Below are 12,881 nucleotides of genomic sequence, written 5' to 3' on the forward strand. Positions count from 1 at the left end.
CTCACGTTTCTTGAGAAGATACTATTTTCAGTCTCATGGTAGTACAGCAGTAAGATAGAAGGACTCATGATTTGTGGTTAATAAAAAATGCTGGATCAGCCAAAGTGAAGTCCAGGTATAACACTGATAAAAGGGCCTTACTGTATCCCCATATCAAGAGATACACAATGCATGACCATGAGCTTACAGAACATTTCAGATGGTTAGTCATTTGATAAAACGGAGCAGCCAGTGACAATCACTGGAATGTGCTAGGGTTGGTCCTTCATCCCAAAGTACAAGTGTTTTCTAAGTTTCAGTAGTTAGTTGAACCTTGAACAACAGAGGTTTACACTGTGCAGGCAGGCCCACTTACACATGGATTTTTCCCAATAATCAACACCCCTGTCCTACACAATCCATGGTTGGTTGATCTGGGGATGAGGGACTGTGGATATGGAGGGCTGACTATAAACCATACTTGGATTTTTGACTGTGTGGAGAGTCAGCCCCTCACCCAAGTTGTTTAAGGGTCAACTGTACTAAAAGGATCAGAGTAGCTGGCTGAGTAGGAAAAGCATGCTGGCTTTGAGTCATATCTAGTAACTGAGTGACCTTGGTACAGATCATTTGGTCTTAAGGGCCTCATTAGTAAAACAAAAAACTCATGATCAGTAGTTTTAGAAAATGGAAAAAATAAACATAAAGCACTTAGCACAGAGCTAAACGCTGAGCACTTGATAATGGGAGCTATAATGATAATTAAAATATGTGAAAAACAGAAAGTTACCTCACAAATATCCTGTAAGTACGTATAAAATATTTACAAAGTGACCACAGACAATCTAATGAGAAATTAGTTGTTTTAAAGACTGCTCGAATCCACAGGGTCCGGGTCAGATTTTCTCAAAGTGGAACTGAGCTGCTAGCAAACCACAGGCAGAACACCTGCTGTGACTGTGACGTACCTGCTTCTCCGCATGATCTGCAGGCCATCCTTGAACGTGCTTGATGAGATTTTCATTGAAGTGTGCTGCAAGCGTCGGTGTTAGTGAACACGGGGGTCGGGCAGAGGAGTTCTGTGGCACAACTGCTGTGCTCGGTGCATTACTACTAGGCGTGTGATTCGGACCAGGTGACGGACTCCTCTGGCTGCTACGAGAGAAGACGACCGAGCATGGAGCATGGTTAAGAGTGGCTTCCAGGTTTCCTAAACACTGCCTGTTAATACCTTTCATTAACTTAAAGATACCCAAATTCCTAAGAATAACATTATTTTAATATTAAGTAAGTATAATTTCAAATCCAAAGAATATTTACATCATATTCCTAATACACGTCTGGAGGTTAAAAGAGCCCTTTAAACAGTAATGTCAGGGCTGAATTTAAAATATCTGTACTCACCCAAACTTGACAGTGGAACCTGTGACTTTGTATACTACAAACACTAATAAGGATATGACTAAGCAATGGTCACATTAGAACAGTTGTAGATATAAGGCACATCAATATATCTTAAATACATGAAGACATGGAGGGTGAAAAGGTCAGAGGTTTTGACTGTTTAAAATCAGAGTAAAGCGTGTAATCAGAGGGTGAAATAATGCGAAGCAAAACAGACACTGTAACTGCCTCACAATGAATGAGTTCAGTGGCAAATAAGACCAAAAATGGGGAACACTCTGAGGTTGCATATCTTCTTTTCACCTGTATGGTTTGGGCCAGGATTTGGGGATGTGGTGATGAGAATCAAGAATGTAATACCCCAAAGCTGACTTTCCAGCTGCCTCACACCAGACTTTGCTCTGAATGAATTTCAGTTATTTCCAAAAATGAAGTCTCCCAAAAGATGAAGAGTTTTCATCACTGAGTATATTTAAAATTATACTGCAGCCACTAAAGACTAAAGGTTCAGAGTTGAGGCTATCAGGAAGGCCTTACACACATCAGTTGGAAAATACTGACCCAAGTTTCAGATGTGAGGTTTTTGGCTTTATCAATAAACTCAAATCCAAAACTGCTATTGGGAAGTTATCACTTCCAATGAATGAAGTAGTATAAAATCATGTGCCTCTACAAGTGAAGTGTCATATATAGTTACTCCCATTGTATTCCATCAAGCAAAATTCTAAACAGAGAGCCTCTTCCTCAAAATAACTCAGGATTCACTACTAAAGACAATCTAATAAGATCTGCCTTTGTAAATTTTATAATACACAAAACTATGTTAGGCTATCCATGGATTCTTCCAAGATCAAGGTCTACTATGCATATATAATATCCAAATAATATGGTAATAGAAGGAAAAAACAGTGTTTTCTCAACACACAAAATCAACTTACTTTGAGCGCTGAAGGCTTCGAGGAGAGACAGGTTCATGACCTTGCTGCTTGTCAGCAGTTACAGGCTGCTGTGTGGATGACTGTGAAACTGGTCCTTGCTTAACTACTGGAGTACTAACCTGGAATGTCAAAATCTGATGAGACAGGCTTCTACCACATAAACAAACAGCAGTGGAAACTAGATAAGAGCAAAAGTTCTGCCAATGAAAACTTCCAATTATTTATGTTCAGTGATTTTTTTTAAAGGTAAGAATTGTCTTAAATGTTCACAATAAGATCAGTATTAGCGATACAGCCACACTTAATTATGTAAACTATTGTCATTTAGGGCCCAAATCTTCAGATCCCTCCAAGTCTAGTTAGTAATCTTGAACAATATAAAATATGGAGATTTAAAGAAGAGGAATTAAGTGAGTTTCCAAAGGTTACGTAGTTAGGGCCAAACAGTTACTTAAGCCAACCAGCTTAAGAAACTAGTTCTCCTGATTTCAAGCTCCATTTTCTTTCCAGTATACTGTAACATCTTTTCTGATTTACTATTACTTCTGTATCAATAAATATATTACACCACATCATACAAATACAGCTGCTTAAAATTCAATCACAAATGAAGAGAATGTATAGACTTGTCTATCAGAGAATGAGAAATGGCCCATATGCAATTTAACTGGAGTGGGCTTCAAAGAGATGGCACCCTACAGTGGCAGACCAAGAGGTCCATGGTTACCACTGTGGACACATATTTTCATACACACATGTGACAGAAAACAAGCAGTTTTCAATGTAAGTCCAAAATATATACAAAAGCATGTTCTTTTATAAAGAACATTTTAATAAGATATATATAAGATCAAATGCCCACTTACTTTTAAAGACAATCTGAAAGGTTTATAATGCAAAAAACTACAAGCCATCTGCTTACAGGATTTGAAGTGACAATGTTACGATCAACTGTAAACCCAACACAACCACTATGCTGTGTACACCCATCTTTCACTGTGCTCTTAGAATACCACAGGGTAAGTTATAAGCTCTAAGAATAGGTCTCTTGTGCGAAAACTCACATTTTAATTTTTCTCTCATCAAAATACAAGTAAACAATAAGGAACTACACAGAAAACTAACAACTGTAACTCAAAATTTTAAAACAGCAATCTACAACACACACAGAAACATGACTCAAGTAGGGAAGGGATGAGCCAACAGAAGACCTAAGAGCTGGCCTACCATCCATTTCAAGCCATGTTTCAATAGTTTTATTTTTAGGCTTCTGCTTATGATTTTATTTAAGTAAGGCATTCTCTGCCATTAAAGGGTCAAACAGCCCCCTGTTTTACAGCTTTGAAAAATAATTTCCCCATACAGTTACCAGTAAGAGTTCAAAAAAAGTTAAAACGCATACATTTCAACTTCCAAATAGCTCAAGTTTTACTGGTGGTATGCTACAAAAGCACAGAATGAGGATGACTGGAACTGCTTATGAATTTGTGAGCAAGGATCAAAGAATGCAGCGTAAAATCCAACAGCAGCATCATAAGGTCCTGTTCACAGCCCAATAAGAACAGAGACTAGCAACAGTCTAACTGTGCTGTGAGGAGCCAACAATGTAAGGTTTTACTTGGACAAACAAGCAATATAGCTTCATAAAATGGGTTCTATATTCAGAAAGACCTGGGTCTAAAAATGACTCGACCATAAAAATCAGACTTAATCAAAGAGTTAAGTTTCTATCAAATGAAGCAAACAGTAGCTGATGTGAAAATTAGATACAAAGCTCTTGCCACAGAAATTTCTATTAAAAAGTATGGGGAAATCACTGGAAAACATGTTCTCTCACAGCTTGGAGTCTAAACATTTTACAAAAATAAGACTATTAGTAAGCCTTCTTTATCCATGAAGCCAATAAAGAGAAAACAGCATCAATGCAGAGAACAGCATTAAGGCTCCAGTGCAACTCACTCCTCCAAGCCCTCCATTAGCTGAGATTAACCTGCATCTATTCTCAGTCACCAGCCATGCATCCCACCACCACCTCACTCCCAAAAAAGGGCTCTTCCTCCATACAGTCTAGAACACTATGAAAACTTGTTTTAGCCAAAGTGTGTTCTTTCCCAATTCCCCTCAGAGGCGATGTACCTACCAGTCAGTTCAGTTCAGTGGACTCTCTGCAACCCCACGCCAGGCTTCCCTGTCCATCACCAACTCCAGGAGATTGCTCAAATTCATGTCCATCAAGAGAGTGATGCCATCCAACCATCTCATCCTCTGTCGACCCATTCTCCTGCTTTCAATCTTTCCTAGCATCAGGGCCTTTTCCAATGAGTCAGCTCTTCACATCAGGTGGCCAAAGTATTGGAGCTTCAGCATCAGTCCTTCCAATGAGTATTCTGGACTGATTTCCTTCAGGATTGACTGGTTTGATCTCCTTGCAGTCCAAGGGACTCAAGAGTCTTTTCCAACACCATGGTTCAAATGCATCAATTCTTCAATGCTCAGCTTTCTTTATAGTCCAACTCTCAAATCCATACATGACTAACTGGAAAATCCACGGCTTTGACTAGACAGACTTTTGTCAGCAAAGTAAAATCTTTTCAATATGCTGTCTAGGTTGGTCATAGCTTTTCTTCCAAGGAGCAAGCATCTTTTAATTTCATGGCTGCAGTCACCATCTGCAGTGATTTTGGAGCCCAAGAAAATAAAGTCAGCTTCTGTTTCCCCATCTATCTGCCATGAAGTGACGGGACTGGATGCCATGATCTTAGTATTTTCAACGTTGAGTTTTAAGCCAGCTTATTCACTCTCTTCTCTTACTTTCATCAAGAGGCTATTTAGTCCCTCGTCATTTTCTGCCATAAGGGTGATGTCACCTGCATATCTGAGGTTATTGATATTTCTTCTGGCAATCTAGATTCCAGCTTGTGCTTCATCCAGTCTGGCATTTCGCATGATGTACTCTGTGAAATGTACTCTAATAAGTTAAACAAGCAGGTCGACAATATAAAGCCTTGACGGACTCCCTTCCCGATTTGGAACCAGTCCGTTGTTCCATGTCTGGTTCTAATTGTTGCTTCTTGAACCTGCATACGTATTTCTCAGGAGGCAGGTAAGGTGGTCTGGTATTGTCATCTCTTGGAAGACTTTTCCAGTTTGTTGTGATCCACACAAAGGCTTGACATATTCAATAATGCAGGAGTAGATGTTTTTCTGGAATTCTCTTGCTTTTTCTATGATCCAATGGATGTTGGCAATTTGATCTCCAGTTCTCTGCCTTTTCCAAATCCAGCTTGAACATCTGGAAATTCTCAGCTCACGAACTATTGAAGCGTAGTTTGGAGAATTTTGAGCATTACTTTGCTAGTGTTTGAGATGAGTGCACCTGTGTGGTAGTTTGAACATTCTTTGGCATTGCCTTTCTTTGGAATTGGAATGGAAACTGACCTTTTCCAGTCCTGCGGCCACCGCCGAGTTTTCCAAATTTGCTGGCATACTGAATGCAGCACTTTCACAGCATACCGTTTCTATGCTTTATTGTGCCATCTTTGGATGAAATGTTCCCTTGGTATCTCTAAGTTTTTTGAAGAGATCTCTAGTCTTTACCATTCTATTGTTTACTTCTATTTCTTTGCATTGATCAATGAGGCAGGTTTTCTTATCTCTCCTTGCCACCTTTGGAACTCTGCATTGAGATGGATATAGCTTTCCTTTTTCTCCTTTGCCTTTCACTTCTATTCTTTTCTCAGCTATTTTTAAGAAGTCCTCAGACAACCATTTTGCCTTTTTGCATTTCTTTTTTCTTGGGGATGTTTTGATCACCACCTTCTGTACAATGCCACAAACCTCTGTCCATAGATCTTAGGCACTCTATCAGATCTAATCCCTTGAATCTATTTGTCACTTCCACTGTATAATCCTAAGGGATTTGATTTAGGTCATTTCTGAATGGTCCAGTGGTTTTCCCTACTGTCTTCAATATAAGTCTGAATTTCACAATAAGGAGTTCATGATCTGAGCCATAGTCAGTTCCTGGTCTTGTCTTTGCTGACTGTATAGAGTTTCGGTATTGACCATCTGGTGATATCCATGTGTAGTCATCTCTTATGTTGTTGGAAGAGAGTGTTTAAACACCAGTGCGTTCTTTTGGCAAAACTGTCAGCCTTTGCCCTGCTTCATTGTGCACTCCAAAGTCAAACTTGCCTGTTACTCCAGATATCTCTTGACTTCATCCTTTTGCATTCCAGTCCCCTAAAAGCACATCATTTTGGTGTTAGTTCTAGAGGGTCTTGTAGATCCTCACAGAATCGCTCAATTTCAGCTTCTTTACCATTAGTGGTTGGGCACAGACTTGAATTACTGTGTACTGAATGGTTTGCCTTGGAAACGAGCACAAATCATTCTGTCGAGATGAGATGCACCCAAGTACTACATTTCAGAGTCTTTTGACTATCAGGGCTACTCCATTTCTTCTAAGGGATTCTTGCCCACAGCAGTAGACATATTGGTCATCTGAATTAAATTCATCCATTCCAGTCCACTTTAGTTCACTGATTCCTAAAATGTTGATGTTCAGTCTTGCCATCTCCTGTTTGACCACTTCCAATGTACCTTGATTCATGGACCTAACATTCCAGGTTCCTATGCAATATTGTTCTTTACAGCATCGGACTTTACTTCCATCACCAGTCATCCACAACTGGGCACTGTTTTTGCTTTGGCTCTGTCTCTTCATTCTTTCTGGAGTTATTTCTCCACCCTTCTCCAATAGTATATTGGGCACCTACCAATCTGGGGAGTTCATTTTTCAGTGTCATATCTTTCTGCCTTTTCATACTGTTTATCGGGTTCTCAAGGCAAGAATACTGAAGTGGTTTGCCATTCCCTTCTCCAGTGGACCACGTTTTGTCAGAACTTACCTTTGGCTGTGATGAAACAGGAGGAGTACTGATCAAAGGTTTGATGGGGACTGTGTTTGTCTGGGGTGTGCTTATCCTTGGAGACACATACGATCGTGGGGATGATGCGTCAGACGTTAAAGACATTGGAGACTGATTGGATGGTTGGGCTGTGAAGAGTAAAATAAACCAGAAACCTCTGTAATTGACATGAGGCCAATCTTTACAACTCTGCACATGCCCGATAACCCCAAAAAGAACACCTATCTGAAAAAGTCAGCATCTCTACCCACTGGGGCCACACTACCCACATGACCTGTCAGAGACCAGCCACCCAGTGCAGCACCCACTCCAAGTCTGAACACAGTCTCACTGGGAAAGCATCCTGATCTCAGCCTTACTTCTTGGCCCCCTCAGATTCCCACCCCATGAGACTACCCAAAGGGTCTCTCAAGAGTCTTTTCACTGCACTGGTTGATCAGCAGTCCTGCTCACTTGAGCAGCTTTCTGCACTGGAGCTCAGGGATAAACCAAGAGACCCTTTTACTTCCCATCTGCTCCTTGGTGTCACTTCTAACTAAACACCTGCATGAAGAAGAGGGCTGGTTAACTCAAGGCAGGACTAAAGCATTTCCATATCCTCTGATCAAAAATCATCTAACACCAACTTGAACCAAAGTTCAACTCTGAAAACAGATTCAATGATTCACAAAGATTGAGAGCATATCATAGCATATTTTAGCTTTGGAGCAGGATACCTCATTAATGACTTACATGCTGAATTAAACATATACAGCATAAGATAAATGTGAAAAGCCTGTTTCATCTAAAAAGGTAAAGAAAAATACTACTTGTATAAAGCAGTGTTAAAAAATCAAAATAAAATTATCATAGTTACTTTTTCTTCAAAGATTAAAAGAAATCTGTTTTAATCCCACCTGCCTGCCTTAAAGACACAACTCTAGAGGTATCTAAAAATACATTAATACCTTGTGTGGAGAGCTGAGCAGCTTGAGAAATCAGAGAAGTTATGTTGAAAGCAGATGGTCCAGCAGTAAGAAACTTGTGAATTATAGACTGCAATGAGGCTTGTGTGACAGCTGCTGTAAGAACTAGAAACACAGTACATCTTAAATTCAAATAAAAACACAGCAGCATATGTAGTATTAGTAAAAACTTGAAAATTCAAATAAGAACCCAGAAAAAAATTGTTTCATACTAGAATTCCCAAATTGAGTCTAGAAGACAGGAGTAATACAACAGGTCTAGACATGGGGAATGATCTGAGGCAGAGGCAAAGAAACTGAAGGGGCTTATACAATAAAACAGTAGAGTTTCCTTTCCAGTAAAATTTAGGTGTTCAGTTAAAGGAAAACTCCTTGAGATGTTAAAACAGCATAATTGTCACTGGAACTTCTGACTATACCAGGAACCTATCCATACACAGGCAAGGTGCTTAGTACATTACTTGGAATGAACGGGACAAATAGCAGCTGTTTCATGCAACTGCTTTATTAGATAAGCTGAGCACTCAAATCCTACATCAACATCTACCCTCAACAATCTTTCAAAAATGGATATTAAAAAGCTGGGTACTTTGGAATACTATGTACTTTTGAAGCGTAAGATCTTTTATTATCAACATTTTCTTAGGCTATGGTTTCTTCAAACTATTTAAAACTCCTACTTTGTCTAGTAGAACCTTTACCTATCACACAAGAGAATACAGAAATGTTGAGAAGAATAAGATTGGACAACTAATGACCAACTAGCCTGGAATAGCTCCATTTTTATAATAAAGGAAGACTTAACCACTTAACAGTACTGTTAAATATATTATATGAAAATGCACGCAAACAAAATTTTGCAATATTCCTAAGATTTAATACTTCAATCTGAATGGCTTACAAACTATATCCATTTTTACTCAGATTTCTTTGAGGTGGCTGTCTAAATACTTTAGTAGTACACTGAAAAGCAAAACTGCAATTAACAATGCAATTTAACTAGGTAAAACAGCATAAGATATCCATTACTTCCCTTCTCATAGATGTTTAAGTAGTTCAAGAACTACCTGAATTCCTACTCTTAACTTAGTCCTAGTAATTAGCATATTTAAAATACTTCAAATTATACAGCAGGCTTTTTGAAATATGTTAGAGACTAAGCATTTTCTATCAATTTTAGCAAATACTTTTTGTTTTCATTAAAAAAAAATTCACCATAAACATTAAATTAACAGAACAATTATAATTATCTCTGGTAACTACCAGGTACACAGACAAGTCTTGGAGAATATACAGAAAGTTAAAGTATTGCTAATTGCTATACTGGGGATTTTACTAATTATGTAATTTTGCACACTGCAAATGAACTTTTGAGAAACTGTTACCATGAAAATTTACCTTCATTTATTTTGGATATGTCCACATTAGAATTATTAAGTTGCAGCGTGGCTTGCAAAGCAGGAAGCAACTGTCTAAGCAGATTTGGGTCCTGAAGTAATGGAGGTATTGGTGACTGTGGAACAGGAGAGACAGGAATTGCTGAAGCGGATGCTGGAGGTGCAGACGTGGGGTTCAGTCCAGAGGCTGAAGATGTGGAAGGAGTTGTGCAAGAGTGTGATACGGACTTGTCTCCTGATGCAGATTCTAAAGACAAAGGAGACAATAAGGCTGAAAACTGTAACTTGAATACTGGAAATTGGAACCAACATCAAACAAGCAAGATCCATGCATGTGCCAGGCACCTAACTCAAGTAATCGCATCAGAGGGGACTCAGGAAATAGTTGGCTGACTAGATATGAGGTAGATATGTCACACTCTGATTTCACAGATGACAAAACTGTACAAAAAAAGACTATGGAACTTGCTTAGAGTCACCAGGGAAAGCAGTGATGCTACCAAACCTGTATCTGAGTTTCAAAGCACCACTCTGCTTATTAGTAATAATGTCTCAAATACATGTACAAGCACATCTTGTTTTATTGCATTTCACAGTTACTGCCTTTTTCATCCCCCTCCCCCAAATAATGGAAGGTTTCCACAGCAACTCTGTATTGCAAGTCTACCCACACATTTTTCCAACAGCATTCTTTTTTAAACTAAGGTACGTATCTTTAAAATACTGGAATACAATTGCTTTACAAAAGTGTTGTTTCTGTTGTACACCACTGTGAATCAACCATATATATACTACATACATATATCCCCTCCCTCTTGAGTTTCCCTCCCACCTACTCCCATCCCACCCCTCTAGAGGTTATCACAGATTTTAGTCATAATGCTATTACTACACACTTAACAGACTACAGTATATTGCAGAGGTTAACTTTTATATACACCGAGAAGTCAAAATATTCATTTGTGATACTTGCTTCACTGTTGTAGTCTAGAACCGAACTCTCAATACCTCCATGGTACTGTCCTGTATTGACTACACTTCCAAATAAGGCTCCATTAAGATATAAAGGGACAATACAATTCTCCAAGAATTAATTTATATGCATCATAAAGTAAGGTGAAAATGTTCATCACCACGAAAACAGTCTACTTAAATATGAAAATCAGAATAGGCATGATGGTGAGCAACCCCAAAATGGACTAAGGATGTGATAAGAGGAGACTCCTACTCTGAACTTTTATACTTAGTAACTGAGTTTTAGAATTACATACTCCTCTTCTGGAATTAAATATAGAAGGCAATGAACTATCTCTATTTGTATCATTTAAAGGTTACCAGCACTAAAAAAGATGATTTTAATAGCAAAAAAAAAAAAAAAATTCCCACAAAACCCCAACCTCAGTGTTTCAATGTACACAGAAAAAGCATAAAACATGCATGAAAAATTATCATAATTTGAAAGCTGTCATTGTAAATTATTTACATAGATTTAAGGTAACTGAAATTAAAATCCCAACAGCATTTTTGGTAGCATTTGAAGAGGTATGGGTTAGTAAAAGCCACAAAACTCTTTAAGAAAAAGAACATAGCTAGTGAAAATTTAAAACAAAACCAATTTAAGGCAGATTTAACTTTTATATATACATTAAAGTCTTAAGAAATAGTGGTGGAAAACACAGAAAAATAACTTTGATGTGAGGATGCAGAAAATGACAAAGCGCAAAATAATTACACCCAAAGGACTGGTAACCGAAATACTTTAAGGAATTTCTACATATCAAAGAAATACAAACAGTAGAAAAAGGAATGAAAGACATGAAAAGACAATTCACAGAAAAACCTGAATGGCTTAAAAAATAAAAGATCCTCAACTTCACTGATAATCAGGAAAATATTTATTAAAAAGCAACAGAATATTCTTTCACATTCATATTGAGAAAAATGTCCAAAAGTCTAAAAATACCAAATACTGATAAGGAGTAATAGAAACAGCATCTCAGGTGGAAGCTAAACTCATAACTACACTGGAAGATAATTTGGCATTCTCTAGAAAAACTGGAAGTACATGCACTTCATAACCCAGTTAATTCACCTTAGGTATACACCCTTAGAGAAACTCTAATGTATGTAAATTAGAAGAAAATATTCAATAATTCTTGAAATGGTATTGTGATTAAAAAAAAATTTAGCACAAAACTAGAAATAAGCCATATGTCTACCAACAGGAAAAGGAACACAAACTGGTATTTTTATATCGTATTTTATTAATACAGTCACCTTAATGAAGCAAAGAATTAAAAACAGAAGGTAACGACGTTTATACTAGATTATTCAAGATATCCATACACTCTTACAATTCTGGCAGAAAGGCTGTTTTAATTTCCCCTATAAACCCATTTCCTTAAGATTTTCAAGCTCATATACATTATACAATTGAATTAAGACTGCTACTATGGTATATAAAAGTTTCAGGAACCCTGTATTTGAAGATCACATTGCTACCTAGTAAGTACAAATCTTTAATTTCAATTCTAGGAACTAAACATTCGTTAATCTTCATGGCCCCAAAGAAGCTGGGAATTAATAGGAAGCTTATTGCAAAATAAAAAACCAAACCTCCTTTACCAGCCTTTTAACAACACTGCGTAATGGTCAAAAGAACTCGGGACAATAGCTCTCTAAAATCCAGACTCAGAGCTGCTTTCAGTACATTTCATGTATGTGCTGATCTCTCATGATCCATTTCGGTCTCCACATCTTCATTTTTGTAAGACAGATATTTTCATTTTACAAAGCACACATTTTAAAGGAGGGTCTGTAAGTCTTAGCAGACTGCTTACCATGTTCAGCTTTGCTTTCAAACATTTGTTTGGAATCATAAACAAGTAAAAAGAAACTTGAAGGAAATAAGATCTTTCTTGTGAAAAGTTACTACATTTCATGAGGCAATTTTAGACAATAGCAGCAGTTTTCTCCAGATCATTATACCTTAAGTTTGGCTTAAGGAATAAACAGTTTAAATATCTTAATGATGTTTAGAATGAAACAAGTTCTATTTTTACTTCCTTTATGAACAATTAAGTCAGTACTTATATCCCTCTGAAGTGACCCTTTTGTTGCTTTTACTTAGGTTTTCTTCTGCCTTCAAGGACAGGAGTTGGAGAAGGTGTTGTTTCCACATGTGTTTCAAAGCTGCTAAATCCAGACTGGAAAAATTAACAGGGGCTTGAAAATTCTTCAGTGTTATTCCTCATTCCAGGAAAAGAA

The 12,881-nt window shown here is 37.7% G+C and overlaps 1 protein-coding gene across 11 annotated transcripts in view; it reads right to left on the reverse strand.

Moving 5' to 3' along the window:
* Positions 1 to 12,881, reverse strand: part of WAC (WW domain containing adaptor with coiled-coil) — a 79,863-nt gene that overhangs the window by 2,986 nt on the left and 63,996 nt on the right. For all 11 annotated transcript variants that reach the window (XM_069547746.1, XM_069547739.1, XM_069547745.1 and 8 more), the window contains 5 exons: positions 9,616 to 9,861; positions 8,200 to 8,322; positions 7,232 to 7,380; positions 2,322 to 2,440; positions 948 to 1,134 (listed from right to left, as the gene is read on the reverse strand). In XM_069547746.1, coding sequence (XP_069403847.1) covers positions 948 to 1,134; positions 2,322 to 2,440; positions 7,232 to 7,380; positions 8,200 to 8,322; positions 9,616 to 9,861 — 824 coding nt within the window. The remainder of the gene's footprint in view (positions 1 to 947; positions 1,135 to 2,321; positions 2,441 to 7,231; positions 7,381 to 8,199; positions 8,323 to 9,615; positions 9,862 to 12,881) is intronic.

The sequence above is a fragment of the Ovis canadensis genome, chromosome 13 (genome assembly GCF_042477335.2).
Source record: "Ovis canadensis isolate MfBH-ARS-UI-01 breed Bighorn chromosome 13, ARS-UI_OviCan_v2, whole genome shotgun sequence".
Lineage (NCBI taxonomy): Eukaryota > Metazoa > Chordata > Mammalia > Artiodactyla > Bovidae > Ovis > Ovis canadensis.